Source organism: Pelophylax lessonae (assembly GCF_965119305.1).
Source record: "Pelophylax lessonae genome assembly, chromosome: 2".
Lineage (NCBI taxonomy): Eukaryota > Metazoa > Chordata > Amphibia > Anura > Ranidae > Pelophylax > Pelophylax lessonae.
Window position 1 is genome coordinate 183,918,435 of NC_138769.1, and position 18,875 is coordinate 183,937,309.

The 18,875-nt window shown below is 41.7% G+C and overlaps 1 protein-coding gene across 1 annotated transcript in view; it reads right to left on the reverse strand.

Moving 5' to 3' along the window:
• Window positions 1-832: 832 nt before the first annotated feature.
• LOC309548566 (interleukin-5 receptor subunit alpha-like) overlaps window positions 833-18,875 on the reverse strand; it is an 82,712-nt gene continuing 64,669 nt past the window's right edge. The window contains exons 9-11 of the mRNA XM_082248536.1: window positions 14,069-14,159; window positions 11,873-11,960; window positions 833-1,735 (exon numbers count right to left, since the gene is read on the reverse strand). Coding sequence (XP_082104662.1) covers window positions 1,625-1,735; window positions 11,873-11,960; window positions 14,069-14,159 — 290 coding nt within the window. The 3' untranslated portion in view covers window positions 833-1,624. The remainder of the gene's footprint in view (window positions 1,736-11,872; window positions 11,961-14,068; window positions 14,160-18,875) is intronic.

An 18,875-nucleotide genomic window follows, 5' to 3' on the forward strand; every position in this document is an offset into this window, starting at 1 on the left:
AGACATTGTAAAGGTATGATGTTGTAAATAGGGAGCACCTGTTTTTTTAGATTGTAAGCTCTAACGAGCAGGGCCCTCTGATTCCTTTTGTACCAAATTGTTTTGTAACTGTAATGTCTGCCTTCATTTTGTAAAGCACTGTGCAAACTGTTGGCGCTATATAAGTCATGTATAATAATAATAATAAAAGGACGTATATCGCGCCAACAGTTTGCACAGCGCTTTACAAAATGAAGGCAGACATTACAGTCTTAGAGCCGGTTCACACTGGGGCGACTTGTCAGGCGACTTGGTCGCCTGACAAGTCGCCTACCATAGATTAGCACAGGACCCGTTCTAATAGGAGCGACACAAGTCGCTTCGACTTAGAAAAAGGGTCCTGTACTACTTTGGGGCAACCTGGAGCGATCTGCATTGACTTCAATGATATGAAGTCTGTGCATGTCGCTCCGAGGTTGCGGTGCGAGCTGTGCACCGCGACTTCACAGGTCGCCCCGGCAAGTCGGATCGCCTCAGTGTGAACCGGCTCTAAATTTTGTCTTCACTTTGTAAAGATTCTCTTCTCCATAACATCAAGGGAAAAGGAAATCTCCTCAGTCGGACACAGGCAGCAAAAAGTAAAATGTCCACAACTAGAGAAAAATATTTTGGTTACAGATTGCATAGTCATTAGCCTACTTGCTTCGACCTTGATTCTTCCAGATTGTAAATTCATAAAAGTGTAACTATTCCTGTTATATCTTGTCATTGTTCCTATTATACAATAATATTGCACTGTATGCATTCAGCATTTGAAGTTGAAATTAACTTTTTGAAAGTTGTACTGTATGTATTTTTCATGTTTTGTATTTGATTTATTCAACCTTGTAATACTTGCTGTGCATAGCACCATTAAATATGACACACAACTACACAAATCAATAAACAAAGAGAACTTCTGCAAACATTTCCCAACCTGTGAAGATGCCTTAATGACCTATTGATATTAGAAGAATTGATCATTCAGGTTTTCTTAGCCAGTTACTGTTGTTATTCTCACAATATCTATAATCACCTTTAGTATTGACTTAAATGGGTCTGGTAACATTAGAAATAGGACAAACAATATTCATAATAGCACATGACAGACCCAGAAGGATTAGCAAGACCAGAGGTTCCAGACATAATGCACTCAAGGCAACCTCATTCAGCACAGTTGGCCAATGCCTCATCCCCAACACATCTACCCAAGTGCCTGATCTGGCTTGTTCACAGTAGAGTCACATAAAAAACTTGAAGAATGGCTGTGCTGTGGTATGCTAAAACTCTTTTATTAGCAAAGCAGCACAAACACAAGAATGCATAAGAGATTCATTTTTCCCTTCTTTATGCTGCTTTTCTAATAAAAGAAGATTTTCACCATACCACACTGAGGTCATCCTTCGAAATTCATATTGAGTTTACAGTGTGCTGAAAGACAAATTTACCCTGACTTCTATGACTGTTTCTTTGAAAAATGCATGCATTGTATGGCGTTCAATACAACAACCGACTAAAAAGCCAAACTGAGATTACATATCCATATAAATATACATTTATGCATGTATTGTAATTATGTACATCTATTATATGGTATTTATTTAAACTAAATATTATTGCCGTTTGAATCTTGACACTCTTGACTGTCCATCAAACTGCCGACTATCTCAATTTCTGTGATAGGGACAGGTTGTTCATTGTGCACTGCGATACATCTCTAAAAAATAAAAAAAAGACAACAGAAAAACAAACAAATGCATCAGATAAACATTTTTCCTACATGAACAATGTTAATGATAACTTTGAATAACAATTGTTGATATATTTTACTATCTATTATACATACGGTATGCAAACGCTTGAGTAGGACATTTCTCGGTGACAGATATTCAGGTAGCAATATCTGTCGGTGCACTCTGGTCTATTAAGCGGCTGATTTATTTATTCCATTCTCTTTGTTTACTTTGTTGAGGTACAGTATATTTCAATGCTCGCACATTCCAATCTATATGTGGGTTACTTCATCATTGTGTTTATACATTATGCCTTTTGTAGACTAGCAGAAAGGTACATGGTGCATTGATTCATCTTTTAAAATATTGTATATACTATGTATATATATATATTGTGCAGGATGCCAAGAATGGGTCCTGGACAAGTGCTGAACAGGTGGAATCAGTGTTCAGGTTATGGTCCCTTTAAGGGAAGTGTGTGGGTAGTCAGGGGGGCTCACCCAGAATGGGTGAGGAATTTCTAGATTAGCCATGTTAAGACGAGGACTGACACCGCAGTCCTTTCTGTATTAGTAGAGGGGTTGTTCTAGACTATGCAACTAAGTATCCAGAAATTAGATACTGAGTGAACAGGGCACCACTTTTTTGTTGAAGGTGATGGCGAACTTGTGCAAACTGTTTTAGGTCAAGCAGTTGCGGACTCCTGTCTATCACCCGAAGACAGATGACCTCATTGAGAGGTTTAATGAAACCCTGAAATCAATGTTAAAAAGGGTGGTCCAGAAGGATGGGCAAGTTTGGGACATGTTGCTCCCTGCCCTTTTATTTGCCACCTGGGTGGTTCCACAGGCATCCACAGGCTTCTCGCTTTTTCGGACTAGTATAAGGCTGAAGACCCTGTGCATTTCTAGACCTAGTAAAGGAAACATTTGAAAGTGAGTCCTCATCACACAAAACTGTGGTAGAACTTATCTCCCAAATGCAGGAGAGGGTGACTAGGGTGAGGCTGTTAGTGAGGAAGCATCTCCAGAAGGCTCAGGATGCCCAAAGGAGGGTGTATAACTGGTCAGCTAAAGTCAGACAGTTTCAAGTAGGAGACCAGGTGGCTGTTTTGATCCCCAGAGAGAGCACATTTTTGGCCATGTTCCAATTTGTGGTGGTGGAAAAAGTGGGGGATGCGCACTACATCAAAAATGTTGGCACCGGGGGGGGCGTGGCGACCGCCGGACAGTATGGCCGCTTGAAGAGGGAGCTCCGCCGCATGCCCGCTAATTACTGCATCTACGGCCCATCCACGGGAGTGTCAGACGTCCTAACCTACAGGGATCTCTGGGGGAACACCCGAGGCACCCTTGCAGCATGTCGCGGAGGAAGTTAGACCCGCCAGCAGTCCGCAAACTGTCTGAATTTTTCCACCCGGCGGCCTCGGGACTACAGAAAAATGGCGCCGGAGCCCAGCAGCAGGCTAGCGATGCCCGCCCTCTAGTGTCTCCCAGCCATGTCGCAGCCGTGACGTCACCGGCGCGCTCAGACACCGCAGAGGCTAACAAGCAATCTAGACCGGAGCGATCTGCAGACTCCTCGCCCTCCACGCCGTCCACCCACAGCCCGGCCAAATCAAAGCCTCGGTGGGAAGACAGCCACCACACAGCCCGCTCCACATCCATGGAGGTGAGTGACCAAGACTCTGATACGGCCTCTGCATGGGCCTATGTACCTGCACCAGATCCCTTTGCCTCCATCCCTACCACAGGACAGCCTATTTCTGACACTGCTTTAAGAGACATGCTGTCCATGATGCATAAATCGATGCAAGCCACTGTATCATCCTCCATAGCTTACTGCCAAAAGGAGCTACATGGACTGGGCGAAAGGGTTAATAATGTGGAATGCAAGATGGATGAATTTGCAGTCTCATACAATGCCCTAGTGGATTCTCATACAGCCCAACAGACTGACATAGATCGCATCCACGCCAAGCTTGCCGACTTGGAAGACAGGTCACGGCGCAACAATTTAAAGCTACGTGGCATTCCAGAAACTGTCCTACCTAACCAGCTCCCGAACTTTGTTCGTGACCTTTTCCAACTGGTCGTTCCCGCCCTAACCAATGCGGACCTCACCATAGACAGGATTCACAGAATCCCAAAGCCCTCCTTTCTTCCGCAGGATGTTCCTAGGGACGTCCTGCTCCGCATACACTTTTTCCAAGCTAAGATATTGGAGGCCTTCCGACGTAGAGATCATCTTCCGGAACAGGCGGCGACGGTCCAAGTGTTGCCAGATTATTCACAGTATACACTGCAGCAACGCCGCAACCTCAATACTATCACCAAGGCGCTCCGCAACCATAAAATCATTTACAAATGGAAATATCCTGCAAAACTGTGTATTACCCACCAAGGCTCGAACACGCAAGTCACCACCATGGACCAAGGATTACGGGTTCTTCGCCAATAGGGTATTGTACCCGATGCCCCTGAATCCTCATCTGCCCCTGCTCTGCCTCCGCTGCCACCCCGCGTGCAACCTGAATGGCAGGTGGCATCAAGAAATTCAAGATCCCGCAGCCGCCACAAGTGACACTCACAGTTCACCATTACCGGGCATGCCCGGCCCTCCTTGCTTGCCTTAAAGTAGCACTCTTCACCGTGCTCTTTTACCCCCCTGTAAATTTTGTAGCTCCTGCTACCCACTTGGCCCCGGTGGGCCATGTCTTTTTTACCTGTTATATGTCTGTGTGTCTGTTCGCCCCTTTTGTTTTATTGTTTAGATGGATCCTTCATCGCTAACCGTGCCGTGCAAGTGACTGTGCCTTACTTTTTGTATACATGCAGTTTCACCCTCCTCCGCAGCTTCCGAACAACTAGCCGCACTGTGCCTTCCTCCATCAACCACCCAAGCCACTGTCAACGCAGAACATCCAAGACTACCTCTCCTAAGGCCTCGAGTGGGCCCTGCCTTCCGACGATCGGGAAAAACGCCTCAGGTACAATTTTGTTGCCCCCTTCTACACACATGGGCCCCTACACGGGCGGGATCAGACCCCCCTACTTCTTCCCTTGCTCCTTACGCCCCTATGTCGCTAGGACATCCACGTTACTCCTGGACCCTTTTATGACCTCCGATGCCTATTAACTTTCTGTCCATGAACGCTAAGGGGTTGAACCACCCCGCGAAACGCCACTCGATGTGGAAGGAGGCATGCTCAGCTAAGGCGGACGTTTTAGCAATACAGGAAACCCACTTTCTCCTGGGAAATGCTCCACGGTGCACTCACCCGGATTACCCACATGTGTTTCATGCTTCGTTTAATGCAAAAAAAAGAGGTGTGATGTTGGCTTTTAGTAACTCCTTGTCCTTTTCCCTTTCCAGAATGGTGGAGGACAAGGAAGGCCGCTATCTGATTGTTAATTGCACTATCGATAACTGTGTATATACCATAGTTAACGTATATGCCCCCAATGTACGTCAGCTATCCTTTCTGCGTAAACTGTGTTCGAAAGTTATGAAACTAAGGTCAGGTAAATTGATAATTTGTGGGGATTTTAATCTCGTAGCCAACCATGCCTTAGACTCCTCGGCTAGGCCACATTCTAAACTTCCCTCTCTAGCCGCTTTATTGCACTCAGAAGGGCTCCACGATGTTTGGAGATACCAGCACGCAGAGGAGAGGGATTACTCTTTCTTCTCTGCAAGCCACAACACGTACTCCAGGATTGACATGTTTTTAGTCGACTCTGCCACACTACCACTCCTTGTTGACTCTTCCATCTCCACCATCACCTGGTCAGATCACGCCGCTACCCATATGACCCTATCCACCAGCCCACCCGCCACCTCCACCTTTATTTGGAAATGCAACAACTCCTTACTCTCGGACCCTGACACCCTAAAACATCTACGGACGAACCTACAGGAGTTTTTCCACCTAAACCACACACCAGAAGTTTCCCCCTCCACCCTTTGGAACGCGCATAAGGCGTTCATAAGAGGACTTTTAATCCAACTAGGCTCCCGGTTAAAAAGAAGGCGCAACTCTGCCCTCCTGCGCCTAACGGAAGAAATCCGTTCCCTTGATGTGCTAAATAAGACTTCCCCTTCCCCCACACATGCTTCCCGGCTGACGTCTCTCCGTTCGGACCTCCGCAGACTGCTGACTGAGCAGCATGATAAACTGCTAGCGCGTATTCGTGTTAACTACTACTCTTCCCACAACAAAGCCGGCAAATTTCTGGCCTCACGCCTTAAAGCTAGGCGGCTTAAATCAAAAATAGACAGCATCCAACATCCACACACTAACGAGAGGCACGTCCACCCCCAAAAAATAGCCAACGCCTTCGTGGACTATTACAGCGCCCTGTATAATTTGAATGCAGATAATTCCACACCGCAACCCACAGACACTGACATACAAGCTTTCCTTCAACACTTACATCTCCCGTCACTTTCGCCGGAAACGCTTTCCTTCCTCAATAGCCCCATTGCCCCCTCAGAATTATCCAAAACTATCAAATCAATGCCGTCCAACAAGTCCCCGGGGCCTGACGGCCTGACTAATGAATATTACACAGCCATGCAAGATATCATCTCCCCACATATGTTGACACTCTTCGCACAAGCTATAGACACAGGAATTCTACCCGATGAAATGTTACAGGCCCACATCACCACCCTGCCTAAACCTGGGAAACCTCCCAACACCCCGGCGAACTTTAGGCCAATCTCTCTGTTGAACTCAGATGTAAAAATTTACGCGAAGATCATAGCGAATCGCCTAGCCAAAGTCTTACCTTCCCTAGTAGGGGACGACCAAATGGGATTTGTCCAGGGTCGACAGGCTCCGGACGCCACCAGGCGTGTAGTAAACCTGATGCATTATGCGGAGCGCACTCGGACGCCTTCTCTGCTCTTATCTATTGATGCAGAGAAGGCGTTCGACCGAGTTCACTGGGGTTACATGCGAGCAGTCCTACAAAAATTCGGCTTCTCTGGTCCCATCGTGTCTGCTATCCTCACGTTATATTCGAACCCCTCCGCCAGAGTGATGTCGGCTGGCACACTCTCTAAACCGTTTTCCATCTCAAACGGGACACGTCAGGGATGTCCACTTTCCCCCCTGATATTTAACCTCCTAATTGAACCATTAGCAGCGCAAATACGGCAGAGCCCACTAGTATCAGGATTTAAATTCCCCAGATCCCACCATGTCGTCACACTTTTTGCAGATGACATCATTCTGAGCCTCACAAACCCTACAGTTTCCTTACCTGCCACTCACGACATCCTGCAATCCTTCAGTAAGATCTCGTATTACAAGGTCAACTTTAGTAAGTCGGTAATACTGAATATGGGAGTCCATCCAACTGCCAGCTCTCACCTGCAAACTGTTCTGCCGTATACGTGGTCCACCCAACCCATACACTACTTAGGTATAGACTTAACATTCCCTACTTCTAACATGATCTCCGCCAACTTGTCCCCCCTCCTTAAATCCATTGCCTCGGATGTAGCCAAACTCAAGAAGGTAGAACTATCGTGGATGGGTCGCATAGCAGCGTTCAAAATGGTCTGTTTACCTAAAATTCTGTACATTTTTCGCACCCTACCCATCCCCTTCCTTAAGAAAAATATACGTCCCCTGACTAAAATACTACATGCATTCATATGGCAAAAGAAAAGGGCTAGATGTGCGTATTCTCATATGATCAAACACAGATCGATAGGTGGCTTGGGGCTCCCTGATATACTTAACTATTGCGATGCATCCCGCTTGGCAGCACTGCGACACTGGTTTGCAGAAAGTCCCACTACTCCATGGGTTTCTGTCGAATCAACCGTATCCAAGGTAACCACCCTTTCTACTCTACTACTAGCAGACAAGTGGAAACCATTGGATGCCAAGTCTCTGCCTTTACCCACACAAGCCACATTAGAATCCTGGCGCTCCCTCCTCGCACGACTGCCACCCACCGCTGTATGCAAACGTGTTCCGCTTCCAATAACTACACTAGAAATACTACTTCCATACACCAACATTTCCGCGCTCCAGGCAGCTGGCATTAGCACGATCGACCAGCTCCTACAATCTCACTCCCTTAAACCCTTTGAGAATCTTCGGTTAGAGTTCAACCTGCCCCCGCAAGCACGCTTCACCTATAATAGCCTGGCGAGCTTCGTGCGCAAATACCCCCCTCCTACAATTGATGTCCCCATACAAGTATGGCAATTCCTTACGTCCCCCTCGCCCTCCACAAAAGGTATATCTCTGTTTTATAATCTCATAGGCCAAAACCTGACCCTTTTGAAATCTCCACATATGTTAGCTTGGGAAAGGGAACTTCAAACGTCTTTCTCAGAGGCACAATGGAAGATTGCTATACGCTGTTCTTACAAATCCACCCAATGTGTGAATCACTGGGAACAATTCCAAAAACTTCTCACCCGATGGTATTTGACACCGTATCGACTTTCAAAAATCTTTGACTCCCAGACCCCATTGTGCTGGCGCAATTGCGATCAAGTAGGGTCGTTATTACATATCTTCTGGTCCAGCAAAGGCATATCCAGTTTCTGGAGAAAGATGTTTGAGGTTCTGTCCACCACCACTGGCATCCTCAGGCCCCCCAACCCTGCCCTGGCCTTACTCTCGTTAGGTCTGGATACCTTCCCACCCTCCCTAAGAACAGTCTCTGTACATATACTAGTGGCGGCCAAAACGGTTATAGCACGTCACTGGAGAAAGCCCATTGCGCCTTCCCACACGGAAGCAATCCGGCTAGTCAACTTACAATGTTCTATGGAGAAGGCATATGCTTACTCTAAATTCCAGGGTCCAAAATTCTATAAGGAGTGGCAGGCATGGTTGCAAAGCCCATATTTCTCCCCTACGCCTAGTTGATGTCTGCGTTACAGGCAATTTTCCTTCCTCCCCTCCCTACCTTTAATTAAAGTTTGGGTTCTCGTTCTGTAAAATGCACTTTTAATGGATTGTCACGGGTCTTTTGTGTGACTTCTGATATTGGTACCTATGCAGTATCTTATGTACTTATACTGTCTACATGTATGCGAATTTTCATATCCATGTTCCAGTGCATTCTCTTATTCATGATCCTGTCACGGTTAATTCATGTTGAACACGACTATGGTTTAATTTCTTGTACTTTGTAAAACTTCAATAAAAATCTATTGAAAGTAAAAATGTTGGCACCCCTGCATTTCTGTCATATAACGCACCACTTCACCCAGAAATCTGTTGCAATTACAAATGTTTAGATATTCTAATGTTTATTTTTTTTGTTTGTTGCTACTTTAAATGACACAAAAAAAGTGGGGAAAAGAAAAAAAAATCTGACACATTACACGCAAAACTCCAAAAATGGACTGAACAAAATTATTGGCACCCTCAATTTAATATTTGGCAATAGATCCATTGAAAAAAATAACTAAAATCAATCACTTCCTGTAAACATCAATGAGTTTCTTACACTTCTCTACTGGAATTACGAACCACTCTTCTTTCGTCAACAAAACATTAGTGAACCTCGACCATGTTTGACTGTAGGGACTCATTTATTTTTCTGAAAACAATAGAATGATGATCTTTACCAAAAAACTGTAATTTTGATTCGTCTGTCCACAGCACTCTCTCCCAAAAGGATTTTTGCTTCCTTAGGTAAGTTTTGGCAAACTCCAATCTGGCTTTTTTATGTTTCTGTGTCAGCAGTGGGGTCTTCCTGGGTCTCCTACTATAGCATCCTTTTCATACAGATAAGGACGTACTGTATAGTTCGAGCCAATATATATAGTTGTACCCTGTGCCTGAAGGTCAGCTTAAATTTGTCTGGAAGTTGATCGAGGTTCTTTATCCACCATTCGAACAATCCTTCTTTGCAATCTTTGATCATTTTTTTCTCTTTCGTCCACATCCAGGTAGATTAGCTATAGTGCAATTGCCTGTAAACGTCTTGACAATGTTGCGCACAGTGGACACAGAAACATTAAGACCTCTGGAGATGGACTTGTAATCTTAAGATTGTCCATGCTTTGTCACAGTTTTTGTTCTCAAATCCTCAGACAGCTCTTTGCTGCTCTTTCTCTTCTCCATGCTCCATGTGCCACACAGAGACAAACAACAGAAAGGTTGAGTCAAATTTTCACCAATTTAACTAGTTGCCAGTGTGATTTCTTTATGGTCAGCACCTGTTAAATGATACAGGCGAGTTTAACTACAAATTACAGGAGCATCACAAATTTGGAATGGAATTTTTTACAATTTTGATAAGGTGCCAATAAATTTGTCAATTTTTGGAGTTTTGTGTGGAATGTTTCAGATTTAGCTTTTTGTTTCTCCACTTTTTTGTGTCAAACCAATACAAACAAAAGAAATTGCAAATGCCTAAACATTTGTAATTGCAACACTTTTCTGGGTGAGGTGGTGCATTATCTGACAGAAACGAAGGGGTGCCATAATTTTTTCCATTGATATATATATATATATATATACTGTATATATATATGCATATACATATATATATATATATATATATATATATATATATATATATATATATACATATACACACACATAGATATATATATATATATATATATACACACACACATACATACATATATATATATATATATATATATATATATATATATATATATATATATTTTTTTTTTTTAAAGGTTATGTCACAAGCAAGTATTTATACACTGCCTGGCCAAAAAGAAAGTCGCCACCTGGAATTAACCAAGTAACTAACTAAATTAAGCATGCAGTAACTATCCTATTTGATAGTTACTGCATGTGCCCAAAGAATGAGGTCAGCTGACTACCTGAATATACTGAATCACCAGGTTATTCCATCAATTGATTATTTTCTTCCCTGATGGCACGGCATATTCCAAGATGACAATGCCCGGATTCATCGGGCTCAAATTGTGAAAGAGTGATTTAGCGAGCATGAGACATCATTTTCACACATGGATTGGCCACCACAGAGTCCAGAAGTTAACCCCACTGAGAATCTTTGGGATGTACTGGAGAAGGCTTTGCGAAGTGGTCTGACTCTCCCATCATCAATACAAGATCTTGGTTAAAAATTAATGCAACAATGGATGGAAATAAATCTTGCGACATTGCAGAAGCTTATCAAAACGATGCCACAGCGAGTGTGTGACCTTTTTTTTTTTTTGGTTGTGACTTTTTTTTGGCCAGGCAGTGTATATCATACAACATTCACATGTATTAAAACACCCTGACTTAAATTCTAACACAAAAGTATTGATTACACAAAAGTCCAAAATTCAAAAAAACAGTGTTCCAACATGAATTACACCAAGTGCATGCCATAATAAATCATCACTGATTGTGCCAGTATTAATAACAGATCAACCCTCAGTAGTGCCTTCACTAACTACCTAATGACACAACACCCAACAAATAAAGTCAACCCCTATTTATATGAAGATAGCATGCCTTGGTAAATCTCCAGGTAGATCGCTACATTAATCCTTAATTCAATTCTGATCTACAATTAGATCCTTGAAAAAGTTTCATCCACATATAATTACACAGATTATCTATAGTGAAAATTTTAAATTTTATTAAAATACTAAATAATACTAAAACACTAATCCCATGTACTTTTAGTATAGTAATCATTTAAATGAACCCACCTACCCCCCCCCCCAAACTATAAATATAGTATGGTACAGATGCATTTTAAATGTGACGTGTTACACAAATGGACATTGAACAGAACACCTATTATGTCAAGTATGATTGGAAGGTTTAAATCAGAGTTTAGTTTAGTAGATTCCGGAGTGTTGTATCAATTATTAAGCACGTGATATCCCAAGTTCCTCTATCTGCCATGAATGTTACAATAAGGTTTCACTCTCCCTGTTGTATTTCTTTTTTTTTTTTTTTTAACACCAGAACAGTGATAAAAATTGTGGCAGAGATTTTGCAGTTGTTGCTTCCAAGATGTGTAGAAGAGCTAACACATAGTTTTTTTTTTATTACCAGCATCTATCCATATGTATATAATCAATTAATATCAATTAATAATAATAGCAATCTTACATTTTCTTTATTTACATAAATGTACCTGCGCATTTATATTGCTTGATGAAAATGAAAGTTTTAATTTTTCAGAAGGATCCGGAATTGCAACAAGAATCAGTATCTTCACATGTCTGTAAATATTAACAACATTGCAATAGTAAATAAAGATTACTACATAATAAAGTACTACATAGAGTATACGTTTTTTATTCTTTGTTTCGAGAGCAAAATTACCCTTTAAACTAAGTCAAGGATTAAAAAAGATCTTGACCCTTGAGAGGATGTTGACAGGCGGCTGGGGGCTCTTGACCCTTGAGAGGGTGGTTGACAGGCAGTTGGGGGCATATGTTCAAAAAGGCCAAACCACCACATCTCAGGCCAATTAACTTGAATATTACCAATGTTATGGACCAGGGTGGTATTGTGGAAATAGCATATCTTGATTTCAGCAAGACATTTGATACAGTTCCACATAATTATCCAATGCAAAAGCTGTAAAGGTTTGGTGGGCAAGGTGTGTCCTTTTGCAGAAGATACAAAGTTGTGCATAAATGTTGAAATCCCTGGAGGTGTCTGTAACATGGAACATGATTTGGCATTGCTGGTACTTATTTCAGATGATTGCAAAATGAGCAAACACTGTGACCAGGCAGTGGGGAAAGCAAAAACAATTCTAGGATGCATTACTAGAGGGATCACTAGCAGGAGGCTCTGATTCCTTTATATTGATCTTTAGTGAGACCTCATTTAGAATACTGTGTCAAGTTTTGCAGACCTCACTTACAAAAAGATATTGACAAGATAGACTGAGTCCAAAGATGGGTAGCAAAAATGGTAAATGGTCTGGAGGATAAAACATATCAAGAGGGACTTCAGGAACCTAATATGTACAGCCTGGAGGAAGGAAGGGAAAGTGGAGACATAATTGAAACCTTTAAATACATCAAGGGGGTGAATAAGTTTCAGGAGGGCAGTATTTTCAGTATATTTTTAATATGAAATAAAAATCAAGAATACGGGGACATGACCTCAAACTAACTGGAGGAATGTTCAAAACTAATCTTAGAAAGTATAATTTTACTGAAAGGGTACAGTAGTTGATGATTGGAAAAAACTTTCAGCACAGGTAGTGAGCCAGTCAATAGTAAATGGCTTCAAATATGCTTGGGACAAACATAGATTAATACTCAGACAAAAAGTTAACGTAAAGAAAAAAAAAAAATACAAAATATGTAAAAACATGTAAAAAAAATGGACAGACTCAATGGCCCACTTAGTCTTTTTTCTTTGAAATGTGACAGGTGGTTTAAAATGTACCTTGGCATGTGTATAGCCCTAAACGACTGAATGTCATTGTTTTGACGAGGTTCAGACAGGAGTCGTAAAAACATAGCTCAACCGCCTGCTTTTGCCACCCACTGAGCACCTGTTTGGATGAGCCCTAACAGACAAAATCTAGACCCAAATCATCACTTCCACGAACAACTTAGACATACTGTTCTTGCAAATCACCCTTGTATGTAAACTTGTGGTCAGGCTATTGTACCAAAAACATCCAAATATTTGTTCACTTCTTAACACCACAGAGATACTAAAAAGGAGGAAAAAAAGTAAAAGCAGTATTTTATTTTAAAAAAGGAATTCAATTTTTTTTTTTTTTTTATACTATTACACTTTTTTTTAACACATGGTGGTTTGGTAAACTAATAGATATCCTATTAGTGTTTAGATCTATTTTAACATATCACAAAGAAAAAAAAAAAAAGGTTCTGCAAAGTCTCTTTTTGTGGCGTTGTGGTAGAATAAACATTTAGCCAGCAATTCCGTTTAAGAACATATTAAATGCTTACTTTTCCAGTGGGGTTACTATACTTTTATACGTTTTTATATCAGCTACCAAAAAGTCCATCCAATGTCCACAGCAAATTTCCTTTTAAAATCAGCTATCTCACTTCCTGTGTTGGCTATGAAACAGTAAGTGAAGGAAAATATCCCCAATGAGACAAAGATGGCAAGAAAAAAATAAATAAATGAAAAAACTGAGAGTGGTTATAACCCTCCCTTACTCTATCCATAATGAAAAAAAAATTGCCTTTAATGACACTTAAACGTAAAAAAATTTTTTACGTTTTCATTTCAGTTACCAAAAAGTACATCCAATGTATAAAGCCTGCATAGCAAAATCCCATCTAAAATCAGCTATTAAATGCATTTAGGAAGACTATGAGAAAATACGAACCTTCTAAACAGGTATATCAGAAGAAAAACGATTACTATTGATGTTCCGGCAATAATTAAAATGATGATCCATATTGGAAAGTTTACTTTGTCTAAAAGGCAAGAATGGTTTTAAAAAAATATGTATTAATACAGGGAAAAAGAATAAAAAAAACATCTGTCTGTATATGATATATTTATACTGTTATCTGTCCCATTATTTCATTTCAATTTAATTCTGATTTTATTTGTGAACTTGAGTGTGTGTTAATGCTAAGTTATATGGCGTGCCTTCGAAAATAAAGATGCGATAACAGTGCTTGCATTTTGCAAAGGCACCACAGAACACTGCCTTCTGATTTAAACAATTTGACTACAGTAGTCACAAGTAGTCACAAGAGAAGAGTTAATCTGCATACCTGCATGTACAGAATGTTAGACTTAGGCTACATTCACATGGGTGTAAACATTTTAATGATCTTGTTCCGCATGTTTTCTTCTATAACAAAAGTTCCTGCATAATGATCAGTATATACTTGCGGAAATTATTCTGTTTTTTTCTTCTTTTTTTGCTTAATACCTGCATGTGGCACATTGTACAAATATATATACGTCTATTTCGGCAGATGAAGAAGATTTTTGGATTCTGTGTAATGGATCTGAATGTAGTGCATGTTTATGTACCTGTGTGAACATCTCCGATGAAAACAATGTAGCTGTGTTCAGATCAATAAATAAAAAGGCTTGTAAATGCATTTTTTTACTGCTTTGTGACTGAGGCCTTAATAGTGCTGAAGTACTATCACCATGACAGTGAAGCAACAAGCATTTTTAGGAAGATATCACTAGTGACTAATGATTGGTCAAACACCCCCCTATTCGGTTCACAGCAGAAATCCTGAACGGGAAATGTTCTAACCCAAACAGCGAACCCTATTAAAGTCTATGGGAGCTTAACAGGAAAAATCAAAAGTGCCCATTATGAGGGCTTATATGCAAGTTATTGGCCATAAAAGTGGCATGGGGGTACTGCCCTGGGGGACATGTATTAAAAAAAAATAAATTGTAAAAAGGATTGTTTTTTTTCAGGAGCAGTGATTTTAATGATGATTAAAGTGCAACAATTAAAATGATAAATTCTTTGAAAAATAGTGCCCGGGTATTCCCTTAACCTCCCTGGCGGTATGATTATGTCAGGAATTATATAACAAAAGCGGTACAATTTTTTTCATGGAAATTTGGCATTATGTATTATAGGCCTACAATTCTTAGTAATTACTGACTTAAACCTGACCAAAACAAGACTCTAGTAGACATCCCAGATGTGATAAATTTGAAACACAAACGCATGAATTATAATCTAATCAATAATATAATTTTATTATATAATATATAATATATATAATAAAATTATATTATTGATTAGATTATAATTCATGTGTTTTATATTTATATATATATATATATATATATATATATGTGTGTGTGTGTGTGTGTGTGTGTGTGTGTGTATATATATATATGTGTATATATATATATATATATATATGTGTATATAGGTATATATATATATATATATATATATATATATATATATATATATATATATATATGTATATATATATAATATAAATGTGTTATGTGTTTGTGTTTTGTGCAACGTTTGAATTTCCCTCCCAGTTCCGCTCCCATGCAGCATTGCTGCTGCAGGGAACGGAACTAGGAAGTCATCACACCGATGGACAAGCGGCGGGGATCTCGGCTGGCGGTCACAGCAATGAGAGATCATCACTGGATCGCCAGGAGAAGGTAAGAGACAGTGCTGCGCGCTCTGCACATCTACTCCGAGCGTGACTCGGGGATACCGATCCTAACCTAAAAAATCCACCCGAGTCACGCTCGGGGATACCGCCAGGGAGGTTAATGTGCTTGTAAAGTGGTGCATCTGTAGCGTGTATAGATCTGCCCCCCCCCCACCCCAGAGCATCTTGTCCCCATGTTGATGGGGACAAGGACCTCTTCCTGACAACCCTGTCTGGTGGTTGTTGGGGTCTGCGGGGGGGGGGGCTTATCACAATCTGGAAGCCCCTTTTAACAAGGGGACCCCAGATCCCACCCCCCTATGTAAATTGGTTATGGGGGTACATAGTACCCCTACCCATTCACCAAAAAAGTGTCTAAAAAAATAAAAACACAAACACAGTTGTTGACAAGTCCTTTATTCAAAAATAGAAATAAAAAATTAGTGTCCCACAATGTAAATCCATTATCAATCACGCTGCCTGCTGCACTGCTGCACCGCTGCACCGCTGCACCGCTGACCCACAAAAAAAAAAAATGGTCTGCTCTCATTGAACGCTTCCCACGGTCAGCCAGCTCCACGGTTTGACAGTTCATATATAGGGAACAGGCTGTGTCAAAACCGGTGGTGTCACCTGGTGACTCCACCCCTCATGACATCACGGACTAGTGCATGCTGGGTCGGAGGTAGCCTCGCCCCTTCCCTATATAAGAACTGTCAAACCACAGAGCAGGCAGACCGCCGGAAGCGCTCAACGAGAGCTGATTTTTTTTTTTCCATTTTTAGGTTGGTGGTGTGGCCTACGGCTCCAATGCTGTGAAACAGGCTGACACAAGCAAGGAGAAGCTACAGCAGCAGCGGAGCAAACCTAAGCTCCCTGGCCCCAAGAGACACTCCATTGACTCCACCTGTGTTCCATGAGCTTCATAACTTCCTGTGTTCCATGAGCCAGCCCAGCCCTGCTGTGTCTCCATCACAGGCATCAGCCTGCTCCCCAGGCCACCAGTCCCATGCTTTTTTTTTTTTTTAACAAGAATTTTTATTGAAGGAATTTCCAGTGTACAGAGCAACAACATATCAGTAAACATAATACAGACAGGAAGTTTATCTGAACATACAAATGTACATCCATGAAACAGATGTGCATAAATAAAAATAGCATAAATGGAGGTCAGTGTACAACCGAACATAGCGAACTCAGAGAGTAAGCAAGTATGAGTAAATACCTGTTCTAGGCAAAGCTAAATGAAAAGGGCAATTCACCCAAGTCTGGAATTATCTGACATAACATAGCAATACCTGTCCCCCCTATCGGGAACAAACTGCGGACAGGTATGCCAAGAGAGACTCAGCTGAAGAGGCGGGCTGCCACCACCCACCCCTTCAGTCCAGACTCAATATACAAGGCATAGAGTAAACCTAGCAGAATATCCAAAATTAAGTGAGAGAACAGACGCTCCATCATGCAGCTGAACAGAACGCTAAATTAACCGATGTCTAAATAAGGCACTAGGATGTACTTGGGGGGGGGATGGGGAGGGGGATGGGGAGGGGGATGGGGAGGGCCACCAGATGTCCTATTAAGCAAGCAGAGAAAAAAAAAAAAAAAACGCTGCTTTATACCTAATACCAAACATTCCAGTGCTTTTTCCTTTTAAAGGACTCTCCCCAAGGCTTAGCCTTTGAGTTGACTCCTTCCTGCCCTGAACTGGATTCTGGGCTATTGGGTTACCTTTTTTGTGACCTTGTATTGTATACTTTGTAAAGTGTACTGCTATCACTTTGAATACTGGAGATTTGTTGATTCTGGTATCCTTTTGTTTTTTTCTATTTCTACTTCATTTTCTTTTCTTACCTTTGTCTGTTTCCCTTCTTTGAGGTCTTTGTCGATTAGGTGGGTGAGTTGGTCTGTTTATACCTATTTTTGTCATTCACTGTGTCCTCCTTAGCATTGAGAAGTGGTACAATATGGCTGCTCTCCCATAATGTTCAGGGACTGGGATCCTCCCCCCAAACAAATTCAGATATTTACTTGTTACAGGGCATTGGGCGCGGATGTTGTTTCTATTCAAGGGACCCACTTTGCCTTCTCCTTTGCTCCTTGTTATATTTATAAAGATTACCCTACTTGTTTTTTTGCAAATGCTTCAGAGGGAAAGAGGGTAGTGGCGTTGTGTTTTTTGCGACAGCTTTCTTTGACACTAAAGTGCTTAGGGACAAGGAAGGGCATTACTTTTTAGGTAAGGGGCAATTGGAAGCAAATGTAGTGACTTTTTTGGTATATTATGCTCTCAATACAAATAGGTTAGCCTTTTTTCACTCTATATTGAGATCATTTGCCTACTGAATTGGAAGGTGATGTGATTTTTGGTAGGGGACTCGAATTTGGCTCTGGGTCACATCTTGGAAAAATCTTATCTTGCTAAGTTTAAAGTGGTTGTTAAGCCACTATCTGTTCTTTATACCATTCCCTCTATTCAATAACAGCCTGCATCCTAGTGTCTGTGCTTTATAAAAAAAAAAGCAGATTTTTACCTGTTTTCACAGAGCCTCCCAGCGCTCACATGACTCCTGGCCCTCTCCTCTCCCCATCTGAAATCTCCAGTGGGCGGGGCAGAGAACTCCCCCTGACATCAGTCGGGGAGGCAAGGAGGAGAGGAGGAGAGAGACGGCAATCACATGAGTGCCGGGAGGTGCTGTGAAAACAGGTAGAAATCTGTTTTTTTTTTAAATAAAGCAAAGGCGCTAGAACACAGGTTGTTATCTAACAAAGGAGATGGTATAAAGGTCAGCTAGTTTTGTAGCAGTAGGGAGGGGAGCAGCGCAGCGCTAATAAGAGCTGACAGGCAGGGAGGGGAGAGGGGAAGAGGACAGAGGAAGACACAGGAGAGCTGCAGATAGCTGCGGATGACTGAGGCACGTAAACTCACCCCGGTTTCAGGGCTCAGCTTACAGGGGGGAGGTTGGTTATAGCCAGGCGGGATCAGCCAGGTATTTCAGGTGATATGTGGGGCCAAGTTACACAGCA